The sequence below is a fragment of the Neolamprologus multifasciatus genome, chromosome 6, assembly GCF_963576455.1.
Source record: "Neolamprologus multifasciatus chromosome 6, fNeoMul1.2, whole genome shotgun sequence".
Taxonomy (NCBI): Eukaryota; Metazoa; Chordata; class Actinopteri; order Cichliformes; family Cichlidae; genus Neolamprologus; species Neolamprologus multifasciatus.
The window spans coordinates 4,047,074-4,069,062 of NC_140444.1; the positions used below are offsets into that span (position 1 = coordinate 4,047,074).

Sequence of the window (21,989 nt, forward strand, 5' to 3'; positions counted from 1 at the left end):
AAGAACTTTTACTCCTGCACCATCGAGAGCGTCCTGACGGCAAACATCTGCACCTGGTTTGGGAACAGCACCAAGCAGGACAGACGAGTGGTGCGCTCAGCCGAACGCATCATTCAATCAGAGCTCCCTGACCTGCTGTCCATCTACACCAAGCGGTGCAAGACCAAAGCCAGGAAGATTATGATGGACCTCTCCCATCCCAACAATGGACTCTTCTCACTGTTGAGGTCTGGGAAGCGCTTCCGCTCCCTTAAGGCCAAAACAGAGAGAATGAGGAGGAGCTTCTTCCCCCAGGCTATTCGGGCCCTGAACCAGGTGTAGGACTGGACTCTACCACACATCACATCACCACACACACTCTGGTTTTTCTTCATGCACACTTCCTATAATTTATAATCTCTTTCTGCTATTTGCACATTTTTTTTACTGTAAAATTCTAAGTTAAATCTGTAAATTTTGTAATAACCTGTAAATTGTAAATACTGTAAAACCACTGTCATTTAATGGTCGGGCATTGCATTGCACAGCTACAAGCATTTCACCTCATGTCATACTGTGTATGGTTGTGTGTGTGACAAATAAAATTTGAATTTGAATTTGAAACTTGTCTCTCGGTGGTCTGGTCTACTGCCTGGCATTTAGGAGACTTTTGTCTTTACTTCTACCACTCAGCACTATTAAGCGTGTTGGGAAGGTTACTTTTAAAATGTATTCCATTACAGATTACAGTATACATACCCCAAAATGTAGACGATGAGAGTAACGTATTCTGAATACTTTGGATTACTTAATATATTATCATGCTGTTTACAACTACATGAATGTACTATTGCTGTGATTTATTACTGTTACTGAAGGTCCGAGGCTCCAAACTGTAGTAAAGGGACCTCTGGCTAATACGGTGGGTTCTGTGTCGGGCTCGTAGCCGAAAACTAGCTTTACTTTGTTGTCTGGGTCAACTTTGCTTGTGAGAGACAGAGAGAGGCATTGAAAGGCTGCTCCAACAGAACTTATTGTTTTTGGAGGAAAACACGAACACGGTGTACAGTCGAGTCTTAATAGCTTACTTACAACTGGGCTCGTCAGGCTCTCTTCTTGGCTGCAGTGGTTATTATTATATTTACATGCTTCCAGCTCCAGTTTTTGCTGATGACAGCTCGTACTTTTCCTTTTTCTCCCTCCCTCGCTCACAGACACATAACGGGTATGGCAGTCCATTCTCCCTGCAGCACGGACTACACTGCCTATGATGCTACATTCTTTAGAGCTATACCTGTAGCATTCTGCCTATTAGCTTAGCACAACAACAACAAAAAGGCCTCTCTCACCCAGGAAACACACAGAGAGAGAACGTCACCCTGTAACCATGGCAACAACAGAACGTAGCTGTCAAACAAAACCCAAACAGTCCTGACCCGCCACAATATGAAACAGGGAAGTACCGCCGTGTAATCCATTTATTTCAACAAAGTAACTGTATTCTAAATACCACCTTTTTAAACGGTAACTGTAACAGAATACAGTTACTCATATTTTGTATTTTAAATACGTAACGGCGGTACATGTATTCCGTTATTCCCCAACACTGTTCATGGCGCAGTTCCTTTGGCTTCTACTGTTTCTACTGTCAGGGATATCATATTCTGGACTTTAACAAAGTTCTGTTGCTCTTTGGTTCTTTGAGAAATTTGGGGTAATGAATGTAACAGTCGGGCTGTAATATTTCATGTAATGCATGTAAGCAAACAAGAGGCCTCAAACGCAGACGACTTTAAATGCAGTCTTTCTTGGAAAGTATTAATGTGTTAACACAATAATCACATTTTCCACAGTCTGGCATATTATTAGAAATGTTTTATTGGTGATTTTTTTAATCAATCAATTCGCGGTTGATTAAACATCCTGTTTAATCGAGCATCAGGCTTTTGAACCTTGAGTGAAAAGTCCACCACTGGGCAGCCCTGCGTTATGCAGCCCAGAGAAACGATGTCCACATGTGAGGAGAGATACAGAGCTACGTTTTCTGGCGTGACTCCTCCACTGGCTTCTATCAGAAGAGCAGGGAACTCCTCCTTCAGTGCCTGAGCTGTGACTCGGAGCTCCTGCAGGTGAAAGAGGAGAAGTGTAACCATGGAACAAAAACAACAATCACCCTGGGTTCGTGTTTCTATAATATTCGCCACCTGAGGTTGAAAGTTGTCCAGCATGATGACGTCTGCTCCCGCTCCGGCTGCCTCCCTGCTCTCCTCTGCTGAGCGACACTCCACCTCAATCTTACAGCTGAAGCCGCACACCGAGCGGGCAGCTTTCACCGCCTGGGGAGCAAACAGGGTTGTGCGTTTGTGTTTGTCTGCTTTTTAGTGAGCACAGCTGACCTGATGAGAGCTGTGAGGCCTGAGCTACAGAATCTAGGTAAAGTAAAACAGACAAGCTTTGCTTTCCTGTGCAAAGAGGACGACTGCTTTCGGTAATCTCATGACCTCTTGTGAATCCCAGTGTTTTAAAATAAAATAATTTCACAACTTTTGTAAAACTATGTTAAAAAAAATTATGTTAAGGCTTAAAATCCCATAAAAACTAAACAGAATTTTACATAGATTAATCTAAAAATGAAACTCAGGAATATTTTTTTGCCTAGACGTAGCATCCTCTCAAATATAACCTTAGAAACAAAATGCAAACACAGGTATGCAGACTGATACTACCAGTCGCTGCTTTCGTCATTTTTCCTCAGTCTTGTGCTTCTGTTATAACTCGCACTTCTTGTGATGTATTCTTGTTTTGCTTCCTCTTTCAGGGTTTATTTATTGTTGAATTTCGGTAACAGCAAAAAAAAACCAAACCCTTCCTTCTCATGTATTTTTGCCTGCTTCAGTCTCCTGCATTGAGTCCCCTCTCTGCCAACACATGACAGACGGCATCAAAAACAAAAGAAAACATGTCTACATGTAATCCTGCATGTTGCAAACAGAAACATGCCCCTTTGACAGTCAAAACCGTTACCTCAAGCTTTTGGTTTTGAATGTGCAGGCTGTCTGAGGTTTGTTGTTGATATAAACTTCCCTGAGTTAACTGTACATTTACAAAACAAATCTATGGGGTGTTTTTGCCTTCATTGTATACTTACAGTGAAGACAGACAAAGAATGTGAGGAAGGGGAGCAAGGAGGGCACAGAAAATCAAAATATTTCATTAGAAACAGTGCAGTATTGAAAATATTGATTCTCAAAACCTTTTAAAAACTATAGGAGTAGCTTTTGGATGCATTCTTTCTAAAGCTGGCAGGGGCAGGGACTCTGGTTGCAAAAATAAATCAGACAGTATAGAAGTCTATTAAGAAATAATCATTTTATCACCTCAGGTAAAACTTTCCTGGTTTTACGGTCTGAAACTGAAAACATGATTTTTTTATTTTTGTCAATTTTATGGTAAATGGCCTGTATTTGTATAGCGCTTTTCTAGTCCCTAAGGACCCCAAAGCGCTTTACGCATCCAGTCATCCACACATTTACACACTGGTGATGGCAGCTACATTGTAGCCACAGCCACCCTGGGGCGCACTGACAGAGGCGAGGCTGCTGGACACTAGTGCCACCGGGCCCTCTGACCACCACCAGTAGGCAACGGGTGAAGTGTCTTGCCCAAGGACACAACGACCGAGACTGTCCAAGCCGGGGCTTGAACCGGCAACCTTCCGATTACAAGGCGAACTCCCAACTCTTGAGCCACGATCGCCCCAAATTTATAAACAAATAGAGTAAAATAAAGACCCCAAACAAACCTGAATCTTCAGGTCCCAGAAACCACTGGGTGATATCATGGTGGCTCCATCTATCTTTTATATACAGTCTATAGACGTTTCATGAAGCCCTGCTGTCTCTTGTTGAAAGTTTTTGAGGCTTTTGAATCAGGTCTTCAAAATTCAGGATCCAACGTTATCAAAAACATTAGTTTCAGTCTGCTGAACTTTATGCTGGAGTTTAGATTACTTAAATTTTATGTACTGATCTTTGGCGCCCACCTCTGTGATACTTCCCGATGCCCACACATGATTGTCCTTTAACATCACCATCCCACTCAAATCTTGTCTGTGCATGGACACGCCGCCAACCAACATGGCATATTTCTCCACCAGACGAAAGCCCGGAGTAGTCTTACGCGTGCCAGCCACCTCCCCGTGCCAGCCGTGTGCCTTTGCAATAGCCTGGAGCTGAGAGCAGCGGGTGGCAATGCCCGATGCCCGAGCCAGGCAGTTAAGAGCCGGTCGTTCCCCGAGGAGGAGGGAGTTTGCCGGGCCCCTCACCACAGCCGTCAGGGTGACAGCATCGTCACCTGTGGATAAAAGCAGGTAATATAAAAACAGATCTGGATAAAAGTTTGTAGTTTACTTTGAGAGTAATTTACAAGAAGAAAACTTGGGATTTTGCTTCAGGTGTACTGTATGCCCACATTTTAGTGTGTATGTGATACAGCTCTGATTAGGAATTGATTACTGTAACTGGGAACTACAGTTGCATTATATGTAGTCCTCTCAACAGATACATTAAATGTAGTAAACTGAGAAAATATTAAGCATATAAAAACATCGGCGCAGGTTTTGGATGTATGCATTCTTTGAAAACATGAAAACGGGATTTTTTTGGTTTGTTTGTTTTTTGTTTTTGTAAGTTGTATTAGCAAATAGAGTAAAATAAAGATAAAGAAAACCCAGAAACCAAACTTGAGGGTTCAGATTGGAATCCCACAAACCACTGGGTGATTTCATGCTGGCTCCATTTATCTTTTTTATACAGTTTTTAGACGTTTCATGAAGCCCTGCTGTCTCTTGTTGAAAGTTTTTGAGGCTTTAGAATTACTTTAAAGGGGAGCTGTTAGTTAGGGGACCAAGGAGCTGGTGGTGGACTTCTGGAGATGCAGACCCATCACACTGACGCCAGTGAACATGACAGGAGTGGACATTGAGGAAGTGGACTCTTATAGGTACCTGGGAGTTCACCTGAATAATAGACTGGACTGTAGCCACAACACTGATGCTCTTTACAGCAAGGGTCGGAGCAGACTCCACCTGCTGAGGTGGCTGAGGTCATTTGGAGTCCAGGGAGCGCTTCTAAAGACCTTCTATGACTCTGTGGTGGCATCTGTCATTTTTTACAGTGTTGTATGTTGGAGCAGCAGTTTATCGGCAGCTGAGAGGAAGAGGTTAGATAAACTCATCAGGAAGACCAGCTCTGTTCTGGGATGCACCCTGGACACAGTGCAGGTGGTGGGAGACAGAAGGACTCTGGCCAAAACAACATCTCTGATGGACAGAGTCTCCCACCCCATGCATGTAAATGTTGCTGAACTGCAGAGCTGCTTCAGTGACAGACTGCTGCATCCTCGATGCATGAAGGAGCATTTCTGCAGGTCCTTCCTCCCTGCAGCTGTCAGACTGTACAATCAGAACTGCTCCCAACAAACAGATGTTTACATCAGCGCTGTAACTTGACTAATCAACTGAACAACTACTACTGTTACAACTTGCACACTACTTTTCTCAGTTTATATATACTAACTTATTAGAAGTTGTATGTCTACTTTTAAATGCACAGGTACAATACACAATCTGTACTTTTGTAATTATTCTAAATATTCTTAACTATTTAAACATCTTTCAGTATCCTGCTCTGTTTGCACTCTACAACCTGGGTTTGCCATTTATCTGTACTCTAATTATAAAAACTGTACAGTACTCTGTTTTGGTAACTATTCTCCATGATGTAAATATGTAAAAATTGTGTGTGTTTCTGTTCTGTTTGTATATGTGGGGGTTTTTTTTGATGCTGTTACAACCAAATTTCCTCTTGTGGGACAATTAAACTATTATTCTATTCAGTTTAATTATTTTCTGTTATATATTTACTGTTGTTCATATTAAACATGGCCAAACTTTCAGATGATGATTATGTCAGAGTATGAACAATTAATCTGTGTGAGCTGAAGGCTGGTGACTCAACCTTAGCTATCTTTTTTAACTCTTTGTTCTTTTCGAAGTCAAAGACAGTAATGATCTAATATCAGTGTTTCAATCAAACGGCTGGAGATGAGCACAGAAACATCACCCACCTGCTGTTCAAACTTTCTGTTTAAACATCAGCCAATCAGAGGAAAGTTGTCTTAAGCGGGGATGGGTTAAATCGCTTGTTTCAGACAGGATGAGCTGAGAGGTCACACCAAGACCCAGTGTAAAACAAATAAGGATTATTTTGAACTGTGAATCATGCAAAGCTACTCTGGTGTCCAGTAAAAACCCTCCAAAAAACTCAAACACACTCGATAGTGCTGAATGTTTCACAACCACCCACGACAGTAAATAGTCTTCTACACCTACATCACCTTTATGTTTCCTGGGACTTTCTCATTATCAGGGGTTTTTTTCTCCCTCAGACCTTCAACCATTGAATCATCAGAGCTTCAGAGGCCAGAAAGTCTCTAAAAGTAACAAGTGGGGCAATAGAGGCGGCAGCAAGTTAGCTTTATGTGGTTTCACACCTTTTCTGTTAGATGTTAAACTGGCTTCTGAAGGCCCATAGAATACATGATACATTTCCATTCACTATCTGCTATCTGACTCATGTTTGTTCTTTGCTACTGCAAAGGTCACAAACACAAATTCACAGAACTTTTCTATTATTTTACTGCTATGGAAGGAAGTATGCAATGCCTACCGATCTCAGCTCCTTCCTGGTAAATCCAGTCCACTGTGCAGCCCACTTCAGTGAACACTGCTGTGAAGAAGGGACACCCAGCTAGGATGCTGTGTGGAGTTTTACACAGCAACCTTGCTTCCACTTCCCGTGAGCCCACACACACTCCTGCAGGATCAAAGTTTGGCGTGTCCTCTGCCAGCCACTCCCGTGCCAGCCGGGTCAGGGTGTGGTGTGGGACTGAGTGCGCAGCCGGGTGTCGGCATGGTGGAGACATACTACAAATGAGAGAAAAGAAAGTGATGAGAAACTTTAGTTGCTGGGAAGGTTGACATGAAAATGAGAAATGAAAGCTGATCATAAGTCAAAAAGTCAAAGTGCTTTCTTGTCCTTTATTGACAATATGAATGAATGATTTGAGTCAATTCTGAGCATGGAGACAATCGAAATCTTGTTCCTTTTTCTTTCTAGTAAAGAATGGTAGTGAAGGAATTATAGAAAATCACAAATAGTGGATATTAATCTTTATATTGCCATCAAAAACACTTAGAAAGAGAATAGTGCCTGTGAAAACCTCAAGGAACAGAAATCTAGTGGCACATACTTTCATCCACATGCAAAAGTGAAGATCAATGACTGACACTGTGTGTATATACACAGGCGTACATTTTCATAAACATCATTTCCATCTTATTTGTAAAGCTGTGTGAGTTTTTCTCTGAGCCATTGTGGAATTCTGCCTTCTTTCATTTGCACAGAAAAAAAAGAAAAAGAAACAGGTGATGCTTTAACAAACAAGCAAATATTATTTGTTATTTCTGCTCTAACCCTAAAACTTTAACTCAACCCTGAAAGTCCACAGTGAGAGTTTCACTGATTGTATTTGTCTGATATTAATAATAGTGGATTGCATTTATATAGCGCTTTTCAGGGCCCTCAAAGCGCTTTACAATTCCACTATTCATTCACTCTCACATTCACACACTGGTGGAGGCAGCTACAGTTGTAGCCACAGCTGCCCTGGGGCAGACTGACAGAAGCGAGGCTGCCATATCGCACCATCGGCCCCTCTGGCCAACACCAGTAGGCAGTAGGGTAAAGTGTCTTGCCCAAGGACACAACGACCAGGACAGAGAGCCCAGGGATCAAACCGACAACCTTCCGGTTACAGATGCGCTTCTTTTCACTGGATGTCTATTAAATTCAGAACTTCATTAAAATGCTTCATCTTTCACACAAAGTTCTACAATCAGGCCACATCATAGCTTAAATAATTGGGTCATCGTGGCTCAAGAGTTGGGAGTTTGCCTCGTAATCGGAAGGTTGCTGGTTCGAGCCCCGGCTTGGACAGTCTCGGTTGTTGTGTCCTTGGGCAAGACACTTCACCCGTTGCCTACTGGTGGTGGTCAGAGGGCCCGGTGGCGCCAGTGTCCGGCAGCCTCGCCTCTGTGCGTGCCAGGGTGGCTGTGGCTACAATGTAGCTGCCATCACCAGTGTGTGAATGGGTGGATGACTGGTTGTGTAAAGCGCTTTGGGGTCCTTAGGGACTAGAAAAGCGCTATACAAATACAGGCCATTTACCATTTAAATACTTCATATGACAGTAGAGTGCTTCACTCTCACACTGTGGTTCTTCCTCGGGCCCTTCTCCTGTGGAACCAGCTCTCAGTTTTGATTCAGGACAGGATTTAAATCGGCCTTAAATCTTTACTTTTTGACAAAGGTCAAGGTTGGGCTCAGTGTTAGTTATCCTGATATAGGCTCAGACTACTGTAAGACTTCCCATGGTGCAGTGCGCATTTTCCTCTATTACCCTCTTTATACTCGTCATAGATTTGTACACTTTCACTAAATGTCATTAACTTTTGCGTTCACTCTCCTGACGTTTGCGTCCTTCTCTCTTTGTCGCTCACCTGTAACTGGGCCCAGCAGATGGCTGCCCCTCCCTGGTGTTGGCCTCTTCCTGTTATATGGGAGTTCTTTCTCTCTACCATCGTCACATTTTTGCTTTCAGGTGGACATAGGTATATAATTAAAGTAACAACTTCATTTAAGTGCTATTTATGATGTGAAATTGAGACACTAATTCTAGAAGTGGAGAAGAGGAAATGTGTTTTTCTCGGGGGAGGCGGGACGATCTTAGTCTTCAGCTCAGTGAGGTAATTTGTTCTGAAAAAGTTCAGAACAAAGGGCAGAGGAGGGGGAAGGAGTGAGGGGAAGAGAGATATGGTGAAATCTACAGCAAAAGATCCCTGTGTGATACACTGTATTACTCATGCTGTTAGTTTAATCCACTTCTACACGTTCAATCTGATTTTCTACAGATGAAAAACGTGTGGTTTTTCTGACAGTTTTATCCTGTTAAATAGTGGGGCGTTCTTCCTCCCCACTATCACTGAGTAGTGTTCGCAGCCTTGCAACATAAAGCATCTGGAATCTGGAGACTGGCACTATATAAACACAAGTAAATTGATTCAGGACATGTGCATTTGCCTGATTCCTGTGCACGTGAACAATTTTGTCATTCAAAAGACACTCAGACATTCATGTGATTTTAACATATAACTCTGGCTGAGGTATGGCAGTGAAAAACAAGAAGTGCTCTTTCATCACTGAAAGGAAATGTGTTGTGTTGTGTAATCTTGTAATCTTGGTTCAAGATTCAAAACTAAAACTAAAAAAAGACAAAGAAAAAGTCAGGTCAAAGTTCAGAACCAATGAGTCTCACAGACATTTGAGATGAAAGCTGCACCCACGATTACAAAAACGTTTTATCAAGTTGATTTAAAGTCAGTGGACACATTAATTATTAGACAATTTAATCAAACAAATATTAGTTTAAGGAAGGCATGGATTCAAGTTTAAACTGAATTCTGGGAGATCAGATGATCTTAATGCCACATCCTAAACATCAGATGATAGCATTAATGATTTAACCTTGGATCAGGTACCTGAACAGAGCTGAACTGCTAAATATGAATTACTACAGGTGAGAATATCCTCTTATTGTGACTGTAGTGGCTCTCACTAACAGATGGGTTTACAAGTAAACAGAAAATATATACAGAGAGAAGAAATAAAACTTCTATGGAAATGTTTTTGTTAATTTTGTCACGGTTCTGGGTCGCTGACCCAGCGTTTTGAGTTTATTGTTATTATTTTTTTGTATTAGTTCTTATCGTTCAGTTCTTGTATTTAATGTTTTATTATTCCTACCTGTGTTCTCCCCCCTGTGCTCTGTTTGTGTCCCCGAGTTTGTGTTGTAGAACAGTTTGTGAATTTCCTGTTTTACTTTGAAGGTCTGTTGTGGCTTTATCCCAATTCAGGGTCTGCAGCCAGTGTTGCCAACTTAGCGACTTTGTCGCTATATTTAGCGAGTTTTCAGACCCCCTAAAAAAAGACGTGACAGACATAACAAAAAACAATAATTGCTAAAAGAAATTTAATTTGTAGTTCTAAATAAATTCTAAATGCATTTAGGACGTTTTTTGCTCATTTTATGTCTCATCCACGATGTTATTTCTCTCTCCAGCAGCGTAGGTTACAATTACATTAGCATGACCAATTATGCAAATTAGGTGATGACGTCATTTAGCGACTTCTAGCGACTTTTAGGACAACCAATAGCGATTTTCCTTACTGAGGCGTTGGCAACACTGTCTGCAGCCTTAAAGTACGCAGCCTCAACGATCCTCAAGGGCCGCGTACTTAAAGACCGCTAAGGCCGGAAGTGCGAGGCTTCTGAAATGGGACGGTCTAGCCTCCGTTGCGCTGCCCAGGTTGCCTAGCAACCATGATACTAACAGCTGGAAACGTTTCATACAGCTTTGTTTGACAGAAATGAAGGAGAAAATCTTTTGTTCATTTGTTTGTTTGTTTCTACATGAGCTTTGATCATTCTCTGTAAGATTAAGCTCAGCTATTGAACGGCGTATATTTTAAAGTAAAGGCTTTAAAACCAAGTTAGTACAAACGTCACTAATGTCACATAACTTTGCCGACATGTGGCCAACAGTAATGTTTTAATGTTCTTCGTTATTAAACATTTTGTAACAACCCTTTTGGGTTATAGCACCACTAGGGGGGGTTGCCCAACTATTGTAGTAGCTATGGGGGTCTCCTAGTGGGTGTGTGTTGTTAGCGGCAGCCATTCCATGCTGCTCATGTTCCATTCTCCGAGGAAACACCTTACTGTTGTAACGGCCTGGCGCCGGCGACTACCGAACCCCGCACATGTATGTACGGACAGAGTAGAGCCGTGGAGACCTGGCTTGTATGGTCTTGTGTTGCTGATAAGAAATAAAGGTCTGTTGTTTAATTTAACTGACTGGCTTCGAGTTATCCGGCTAACCTCCACACCACATGCCCGCTGGACCTGCTAGCCGCTCCTTCCTCGCCAGACTGCTGTTACAATTTGCACATAAATAAGTGACATAATATTCAATACTTACTTAAAGTTTACTCTTCCGGCGCCCCTCATCCGCCGTTTTTTTTTGGCAAAATTATCTACACCCACCGCCGCGCTATGCATTCTGGGATATGTTGGGCCACGAAGTCTACCCGATCCGTACCGGAAACCCGATCGGTACCCCGCATGCGCAAATCTTACGTCACTTCCTCTCTTTGCCAACATTGCGACACTCAATATATTTGAATGATACGGTTAGCGCCCAGTTATCTCCTAGCATTTCTCAACAGCTCTGCCTCCTTTTTGACTGCCCGGGATATTTAAACAATGGATAATCCGTATACAAACAAATTCATGCTTTTCTCCTTAACAGAGAGCGTTCCCCGATTGAACAACAGCGCCGTAAAATAAGAAGAATGGCGCCTAATTACAGACTTAATAATATTGATTTAGCAATGTTTCACGTGAAGATTCAGCAGCCAGATGAAGTGTTTACTGACAATTAACAGTGATAGCGGACATCATCATCACTATTCCAATCAATCCTCTCCACACAGACAAGCATAAACACACTCGATTATCACTAAATCAAATTTAACACACGTTTGTAATGACGCTAATTCAGTTTACAATAGGGTTCTTTCGCTCAGTCAACAGGTGGCGGTATCCTCGTACACTGGGGAGTACACTGCCATTAAACGAACAGAAGAAGAAGAAAACATCTGCACATGCGCGGTACGGATCGGGGAGTCCTGATCCGTAACTATCTTTTTATTTTTCGTTTTTGTCTACATTGTACTGAAATGCTTCATTATTGCAAACATTTTAAGAGATACTTATTATTCTTAACATTTTAACAGATACTCTGACCCGTAACTATCGTAAAACGCTTCGACCGGAAGTAGACACCTTTCGCGCATGCGGGGTACCGATCGGGTTTCCGGTACGGATCGGGTAGTGACACCGCCACGTCCTTAAAATTCAGGGAAATTAAGGACGCATCTGAGGGCCGCATGTCGAGCAGCCTTCGAATTGGGACAGCCTTCGTCGCGTCACGGTGACGTAATCGGCCTTAAAATGCGGCTTTTAAGTTTTCCTTTAAGTTGATTCATAAGTTTTACCCTACCAAACAATATTTGTCCAAATTTATGGCTGAAATAAATGTAAATTGTACCTTCTGTCAAGAGCAACCTGAAACAGTTTCTCATCTGTTTTGGTCATGTAAATTTACATGTAAATTCTGGAAGGATTTCCACAAGTTTATTACTGACTCTGTTCTCCCTAATCTTCAACTATACTATAAGGATGTTATCTTTGGCTATTATAATTTTAAAGACAAGGACAATGATGCTTTCTTCTTTATAAATTTGGTTTTATTTTTGGCAAAATTTCATATACACAAAAGCAAAGTCCTCGGCAGAAAGCCTGAACTTCTTGTATTAAAAATGGAACTTGCACAATATATAAGGACAATCTCCTCATCAAAAAACACTAAGGCTCTCAAGACTGTTAACATCTATAACCGATTGAAACTGCTAACTTGATTTTGGCTCTTGCAAACTTTTGTTTATTTATGTTCCCCTTAATTTATTTTATTTTTTGTACTCACTTTTGTCTCACTGTCCTTGTCACTCTCTCTGTTCCTCATTGTACTACCACAATGTCATCTTTTATGTGATCCCTGTTTTACTCGACTGTATGTCTAAAATGTGATAAATAAAGTTTATAAAAAAATTTAAAAAAAAATTAAAAAAAAGGCTGCAGACCCTGAATTGTTATACAGCCTATGTTCGTTGTCGGCTCGTCTGTGTAATTTGGTAAACCTCCGCGGCTCTCTGCTCTCTATTCTCCGTGTCCTTATGTTTTCAGGTTTGTTCATTAGTTTTTCCCAGTCTAGGATTTAGTTACTCCCTGTCCATGACAAATTTTGTCATATAAAAAATTATATAAAGAGTTTTTCATGTAAAACAAATTTAAACAGGAACATCTCCAGAAAAAAACAAAACAGGGATACAATAAGACAACATTAAAATAAGAAATGCTAAATAATAAAACAGTACAAGTACTAAAATGAATTCTAAAGTGTAACTCAATCCAATAAAACAGTAAAATGTTAATTTAAAACATTAATTAAAACCGTCATGATCAAAAGTAAAACGTCCTTATTAACCAGATTTTATTAAAACACTAAATGTACAGTTTTAATTCACATTTAAATGCTTCAAAACATGTTTTTTTACCATTATCAATCCTTCAATCTAACCTTCACAAAAACATGTTGAGCAGAAGGATAATTACAATCACTGCGTATTCAAAGTCTGTTTTATGATTGGAACAGCGCGATAAAAGTAAATAAAATATTTACTTACGTCTCCTTCTAGTCACAAAGTAGAAGTGAGCACAGAGAGCCACTGGAAAAATGTTAACGTGGAATTTGACCCCAAGTCCGTGTTGGAATGTTTACAAGAGTTAACACCACAGGCTTTCACAATGATCCTTTAGACCACGTCTGATTTAAAGGTTGCTGAGGTCAGGCTGCTTATTTGTAAAAATGACCTGCGATAAATTCAAAGTTTTCAGCCAATACATCCGAAAAACACGCCGAGACTTTTTAGTGTGTCAATAAAATATTACAGGTTAGAGATTCAGTGAATGAGCCACCTGGTCCTATTGTGATTAAAATAGATTAAGCATTATTCGACTTCTAGTAATTCTAGCATTTCAAAAACATTGAACAGAACATATTTTTGTTTTGTTTTTTGTTTTTTAAGAGCCAAAGAGAAGTGGGTTTGAGCCCCTTCCCAGTGATACGGTTCAACAGTTTCTTTAACTCAAGGAAAACAAGCACAGGAGGGGATGTCAGCGAGGACAGCTGGGAGATTGGACAGGATGGAGGGAGATCTCACCGGGAGAGAGCAGAGTTTGGTTAGACCAGGTGAGACTATTAAAGAATCCACAAGGCGAGTCCTGCAAGGTGAGCGAGGTTCCTCACCTGGAGATGTGTGGGAAGGATGATTATACAGAGCCACTGGTTTGCTTTTCGGTGGTAGATGAGGGTGATAGGAGGATGGGCAGGCACGCGAGTCACCCACTGGAGGGTTCAACAGGAAATGACCAGCTCAACAGGGACAGATAAAAGATTCTGAGGCCTGAACTGCTTTTCAGAAACTCATGAAACACCAGAGAGACAAGAACACTCAACAACTTTACTTTACTATTTACTTTTAAAGCTCTCCATGGCCTCGCTCCATCTTATCTCTCTGAGCTGCTACAGCCTTATACACCCACTCGCTCTCTCAGGTCAGCTGATCAGCTGCTCCTGAAGATACCCTGGACTGGGCGTAAACTTAGAGGAGATCGTGCTTTTGCTGAAGCAGCTCCAAAACTGTGGAACGAGCTTCCTTTAGAGATTAGACAGGCCAGTTCTTTATCTGTTTTTAAGTCACTCTTGAAAACCCACCTCTTTACCCTGGCCTTTGACACCACGTGAGATGTTGGTTTTTTATTTTTTATTTTAGTTGTTTTTAGGTGATTCGATGCTGTTTTATCTTTTTTTTGTTTTAATATAGGGCTGTTTTAATTTTATGTTTTATGTGTTTTATTTATTTATTTTGCTGTTTTCTGTTATTCTATTGTTTTAACTTATTTTCTGTACAGCACTTTGTTCCTGTGCTGGGTATTTTAAAGTGCTTTATAAATAAAATTGGATTGATTGGATTGGATAGAGCGCTTAGAACAGCACAGGAAACCCACTAGGGACTGATTACCACTCTGAAGAGGCAGACACAGGGCCAAGGAGTGGGAACCCCGGGGCTCCTACCTAGACTCAGAGACCGTAAGGAAATGAGGCCAACCAGTGCAGGAACATGGCACACGCTGTATTAATCAGAATTTGTCATTCACACATTAAAAAAATGGTTTCCAAGGTAAAACTTGGAATATGTTTTATCTCTGCTTGGACTGGTTCCTTTAAATCTGCATGCTTCCAGCCAAAATTGGCTAAAAAAAGAGAAAAGGTTTAACTATACCACACCTTTTTTTCCTGGAAAAAGAAGGAAGTGAAATTGTCAGAGCTGGATACTAATGCAGAGTTTCAACAGAATGAACATTTTTAAAATGCTGTGAGAGCAAAAACCTCATTATGCTCTTTCGACATGCAGGTGTGCGTCTGCAGGAACCGGCCCAAACAGAGATGTATAAAAATAAAAGCAATCTGTGGAAAGAGCCACTTAGCAACGTGGACCACTTATAAAGGGTAAAGGTTAAGGATAAATGAGTGCTTGCCTCAACAAGGCTCTGACTCTATGCCAGCCTGGCTAAACAACTGCATTTTTTCTATTTAGATTTATCACGTCCACATTATACAACGTTTTTGGAATTGGGTTTGTATTCCTTTTGGTTTTGTGACTGCTCTTAAAGTTATGTTTACATGTTTGTCATCTGTGAAGCTACATTTGTGATGGTTTATGATTAGAAGTGATCTGTTTTAAAAAGACATTTTAAATCTCAAGAAGACTTTAACAAGATGAAGAATTTATATAATAATTAAAAACAAATCAGATTTTTTGACCCCTCGGGTGCATATGAGCCTCCTTAAAGCTCGATGACCTTGGCCAGAGATGTTTTATGTATTTCTGAGGGAGCTGTAAACTAAAAGGGAAAGATTTGGTTTTATTTTACTAATCTGCTTTATTTCTTTTTACGCCTTTTTTTTAAAAAATGTGTTTCCAAGCTTGCATGTTAAACTGTATTGTTTGTTCTTATTCCTAATTTTCTAGTGAAATTCCAAACAGCACAAATTCTATTCAAAGCAAAAAATAAAGAACTGCCAGGTAATATTCAGAGTATGGTTTTTTTGAAAGAAGGAAGTTATAATTTAAGGGGTTTTTGTAACTTCAAAACAATGAAGGTACGTATACAAGAAAAGCCTTTTGTGTTTCTGTTCATGGAGTGAAAATATGGAACAGTCTGAATATGGAATTAAAGCAATGTCCAAACATAAAACTGTTCAAAAAGAGTTATAAAAAGATGATCTTCTCGAACTATAAAGAAAAGGAAAATATTTAAATTAAGTGAATGTCTCTATTTAAAAAAAACAAACAACTCATGATGTGATATTATAGTATATAGTATATCAGAAATCTGTTCACTGTTTTTATTACAAATTATATCAGTAAGGAAGCTGACTAAATATTAACTGATAATTTATGGCAAAGGGGTGGGATTAAATAAGTGTTTATTTCTTCCCACTCCCTTTCAACATGTAAATTAGTACATTTTTTTGTATGTAATTTGTACAGTATTTTTTTTTCTTTCTTATTTTCTTTTCTAAATGTACTTGTATATTGTTCACATGTTGAAATAAATTACCAATCAATAATTTTATGATCTTTCTATTCCGTGTCTTGGAAAGAACTTTGTAACTTAACAGATTTATATTATCATCAACACCAGAGAGTGGTTCTTACAAGGCTCTTATTCACTCTTTGATTTGCAGTTTTGATTAGATGGAGGTAAAAAATATTTTTTGCTGAAGTGTTTGTAAAGACGGGGACAAGGAGACCTGCTGTTTTCCCAGAAATCTCACAAGTGTCTTCTAATCATAGAGCCATTTTTAACCTCACAATTGTGTAGCTGTTACTCCAGAAGTGCAGTTGTTGGACAAAGCATTGAACTATTTCTGAATTTCCTCTTACAAGACTTGCACAATTCTGTAGTCCCTGACTGGATTGAGAATCTACAATGTCTTTTATCATTGTAAAGATTTGTGTATGTTATTTACAAAAAAAAAAAAAGAAGAAGAAAGAAAATTTGACCCCACATCTTTGTCTTTTGTCATTTTCACATCCATGGCTGTGAACTTTCTGCATAAACTCATGAATAGTGGTTAACCACACTGGTGTGTGTATATGTGACCATACATTAAGTTTAAATGTCTTTTCTGACTCTTAGAGTGACCACGATTTACAAAATGGACTTTATCTTTATTCAATATGGCCTAAAACTAGTGGCTGACTCTGTGAAAGGCTCTTAGAAACACTTAGAAAAGTGTTTATTTAGGCCACAGATCTTGGATCCTGTCTCTTATTGGAAACAGGTATGAAAGACAACACAGGTGGGATTACTCAGTGTAAGTGACTAATCCAAAAGGAGGTAAACCAAACCCGTGAAGGTTACCACAGTGTAATTTCATTAAGAATTACAAGAATAAAACAGGAAGTTGCAAAACTGAAACCCAGCATCATGAGTTTTCTTGTTAAAGACTATTACTCACATTCTTACGCATGGAAATACATTGCATGTGTCTTTCACATTGAAAAAACCTAATCTTTCAGAATATTCAGAATATATTCGGAATATATATTTGTCTATCTTTCAGATAGACAAATGACAAACTGCTGTATCCAGATATTGTAACTACTATGTTTAAATGTAACAGAAACTGAGCATTTTTTGATTATTACATAAGATAATGTGATGAGTTAGGAAAGAATCAGCTGTGATGAAACACAGCGCTCTGTGACACTCAGTCAATGAAACAATAGACAAACTTATGTTTGATGAAAGGTATCAAAAGCAGACTGAAGATTAAAAATGGCCTCCTGTCACATCCCATCCAGTTTGGTAGGGATGTGACAGGAGACGGAGACAGTTGCTCCCCTTGACTTTTCCAACTTTTCCATTCTTCAGTCTCTTTTTTCCCAATACATAAGCGTCACACTTCCATACTTTTTGTTCAGTGGCAGTTTTGAGTATTTGCTCAAGTCAACGTGCTGCACTTCTGTAACCTGCACTGTTAGGAGACCTGGGTCATCAACCCGGAGTTTTGAGTTTTCATTATTATTGAACTTTGAATTTGATATTTTTTATCTTTTCTAGTCTTTTGGTTTCTTAGAGTTCTGTCTTATTGTTTATGTCTCTGTGTAGTCGTTCTCCCCTGTCAGCTGTCGCCCCTTGTCAAGTCAGCATTTCTGTGTTATGTTTCCTGTTTTACTTTGAAAGTCCATGTCTCATGTTAATGTATCCGGTTTTGCTTCCCTTGTCTCGTCAGCCCTTATTTGTCCCAGCTGTGTTTCCCTCTTGTCTCTCATTCACTGACTGCTCCCTCTGTGTATTTAAGCCCTGTGTTTTCACTTGGGTTGTTGGTAGGTGTCTGTTCTCAGTTTAGTTAGGTTTCTGTTTTCTACCATCCAGCAACAAAGCTGAATCAAGCTTTGCTTTTGAGTGTCAGCACATTGGGTCCTCCTTACTACCACTCCTGCCTGCACATCAGCTTACACACAACACATACATGCACATATCTGCACCATTTTTATTTTATGTTATGTTATTTTTTTCCTTCATCATTTGCAGGACCAGTGGTGGGGGGAGCAGGGGGTATGGAGGGGTGAGAGTTACCTTGTATTGCTAGTAAAGCTTTAGGAGGCTGTAGACTTGATTTGACGTGTGGTTCTTGCATTTGGAAGATTTTGCTGTGAACAAACAACATGCGGTCAAAAGAGCTCTCCATGCAGGTGAAACAAGCCATCCTCAGGTGGGGTTGATTTTGGGGAATGTTGGGGGGCATAAGATTGCACAATTTACCTTAACTATGTCACCTTAACAACAATTAAGTGTATCTTTCATCATGCTTAGAACCTAAGACCATGTTGTGATATACTTATTCTATTCTTTTTGTATTTTTTCATCTTTTTCCTTTCACAACCGTTGCACTGTTGTCTCTTTTATTGTGCTTGTTTTAAATGTGTGTATGATCTATTTGGTTTTAAAAAAAGGCGAGATCAAGGGAAGAGCTAGTGATATATGAAACCGTATCATCAGAGTTTAGGGTGGCAGTGATAAAAGTGTTTATATGGTAAATAAAAGTGAGAGGCGATACTTGTGGAACACCTGTACTGACAGCAAATGATACCTTGCCTGAACACTGTGGACTCTACTGCCTGAATACACCAGAAAGTCATGAATGATCAGACCACATCATATCTTAAAGATCTAACAGGGCTCTGTTGGTCATAACTCCAAATTGCAGATGAATATCCAACTGTGACAAACATTGTTCTGCATACAGGGTCAAACGATGTGTCCAAACAACAGTCGGAGGTTCTGAAACAGGACTTTACTGGATTGTTAAATACTGTAAACTCTCTGAATGCAGCTGTATTCATCAGTGGACCTGTACCGCCCATCAGAGGAGGAGATGAGAGATTCAGCAGGTTGTTTGCACTGAATAAATGGCTGATATCAGCATGCACTGACCACTCAGTGCATTTTATCAACAATTTTAATATTTTTTGGGAATGCAGGCATCTGTTTAAAGCAAATGGATTTAATTTTAACAAGTCAGGGGTGAAACTGTTCACCTCCAACTTGTTTTATTCCATATGTCATCCATCTGTGCTTGGTGCCAAGGCTGAGATAAACGAGGAGTTATCTCATAAAGAGGAACAAACAGTACTCCAAGAACAGACAAAGCCCAGCAGAAACCTTGAGGAGGAGCCTCATCTGCCCCCACCCTGGAAGAGCTTCAGAAAGGAGAGGCAAGAAGAGGGGTCCCTATTTGCCTCCAACTCTCTCAACAACACCAACGGCCAGGACCAGGGACCACAACCTTCCCCAGTCCCCCAAACTTCTGACAGGCCATCACCCTCCTCCCCCTCCCTTTCTCCCTCCTGCCCACACCTGAAATTCACCGAGGAGATGATGGAGTGGGTCAATGCTAGGCTCAGATCTATCCCCCCGGCCCAATCCCTTTTTGTCCCCCATAAACCGCCCACCAGAGCAACCAAAGGTTCGTCATCGAGCCCGCCCTCAACAGAGCAATCGAAGTTTCATTGCCCAGCCTCGTCCCCCTTAGTTCCTCCTTACCACCTGAGCACAGCCTTGATTTTATGTTTTTAACTGAAACTTGGTTGGACCAAAGTAACAGTGGAGCTGTTCTCATCGAGACGACCCCTCCTAACTACAGTTTTATCAGTGAGGCCAGGGTGAGCAGGAGAGGAGCAGGGGTTGCTGTCTTATTTAATGAATCATTTCAAAGTAAGCAGCTATCTCCTGGAAGTTTTCAGTCTTTTGAATATGTGGCTTTACAGCCGAAGGCCCCATCCAAAGTTGTGTTTCTTAATGTTTACAGGCCTCTCAAATACTGCACAGATTTTTTAATGACCTCAGTGAACTGCTGTCTGTGATCTTTGTTGATTTCGACTGTGTAATTATTGTTGGGGATTTTAACATCCATGTGGACAACCCTCAGGACAAAGGGACTAAAGACCTGAGTAACACTCTGGGCAACTTTGGGCTGACTCAGCATGTAACAGAGCCCACACATAATAGAAGACACACTCTTGACCTACTGATCTCCAAGGGCCTGAGCGTTTCAAAGGTTACTGTGTCTGATGTGGGCCTGTCTGATCATTACTGTGTTTTCTTTGAAAGTAAAATTTCAGCCCACACAAATATATCAACAGCAGTGATCACAGAACGGTGTATAACTGAATACAGTAGTGAGATCTTTAACCAGGTCTTCCCATTAACACCTGACCTGTCCAGAGGTTCAGTCAATGAGCTCATCAATAGCTTCAACGCTAAAATGTTAAATGTAATGGACACTATTGCTCCCATTAAGGTGAAGGTTATCTCTGGAAGGAAAAAGTCTCCATGGAGAAACTCCACACTGGTGAAAAACAAAAAAAGAGAGTGTAGGAAAGCTGAGCGCAGATGGAGAAAAACAAACCTCCAGGTTCATTATGACATCTATAAAGAGAAACTTCACAATTATAATTTACAACTGAGGAGTGCAAGAAGGTCCTACTTCTCTGACATCATCACTAAAAACAGCCATAATGCTCGGGTCTTATTTTCTACAGTTGACAGGCTAACAAACCCTCCTGTGTCAGTGGCAGCTGAACTTCATTCGACCATGGCCTGCAATGACTTTGCCAAATTCTTCACAGAAAAAAATCCAAAAGATTCGACAAGCAATTGGTACATCAACAGCAGATTCAGGATATGTACTGTGTCCACCGAAAAACTGTTTAAACACCATCAAACAGTTTCACCCTATTAACAGCAAAGACCTGGAGGACATCTTAGGTCAACTGAACTCCTTCTCTTGCTGTTTAGATGTCCTGCCAACAAGTTTTTTTCAAAAAGGTCTCAAAGACTTTGGAGTCTGTTACAGATCGTGTGTTTCCAGAACCACTAAAAACTGCTGTAATTAAACCTATACTGAAAAAGGACATCTTGACAAGACACAAATGAACAACTACTGGCCGATCTCAAATCTCCCATTTCTAAGTAAGATCACTGAAAAAACAGTTTCTCAACAGCTCAATTACTTCTTAAAACAGAATAACTGCTATGATGCCTTCCAGTCAGGTTTTAGACAGAACCACAACACTGAAACTGCTCTGGCCAAAGTGTTTAATGACATATGTCTGAATACAGACAGTGGAAAAATGTCAGTCTTAGTTTTACTGGATCTCAGTGCAGCATTTGATACAATTGACCACAACATATTAGTCAAACGACTGGAGAACTGGGCAGGTCTTTCAGGAACTGTACTAAACTGGTTCAAAACATACTTAGAAAACAGGAAATACTTTGTAACAATAGGTAACTTCACATCTGAGCAGACAAGTATCACATGTGGAGTTCCCCAAGGTTCCATCTTGGGACCCCTTCTGTTTAACATTTACATGCTCCCACTGGCACAGATTATAAAGAACAACAAAATAAACTATCATAGCTATGCAGATGACACACAAATATATATCACAATGTCACCAGGAGACCGAGGCCATGTACAGGCTCTTGGTAAATGCATTGAGGAAATTAATGACTGGTTGTGCCACAATTTTCTCCAGCTAAACAAAAATAAAACTGAGGTAATAGTCTTT

The 21,989-nt window shown here is 40.4% G+C and overlaps 1 protein-coding gene across 1 annotated transcript; it reads right to left on the reverse strand.

Annotated features, from left to right (window-relative positions):
- Positions 1 to 1,839: 1,839 nt before the first annotated feature.
- Positions 1,840 to 13,614, reverse strand: LOC146516185 (nicotinate-nucleotide pyrophosphorylase [carboxylating]-like). The gene is made up of 5 exons (XM_085162787.1): positions 13,464 to 13,614; positions 6,708 to 6,964; positions 4,022 to 4,332; positions 2,184 to 2,315; positions 1,840 to 2,102 (listed from the first exon to the last, which is right to left on the reverse strand). The coding sequence occupies exons 2-5, from the start codon at positions 6,961 to 6,963 to the stop codon at positions 1,875 to 1,877; spliced, it is 927 nt and encodes a 308-aa protein (XP_085018913.1). The 5' UTR covers position 6,964; positions 13,464 to 13,614; the 3' UTR covers positions 1,840 to 1,874.
- Between the last annotated feature and the right edge of the window lie 8,375 nt (positions 13,615 to 21,989).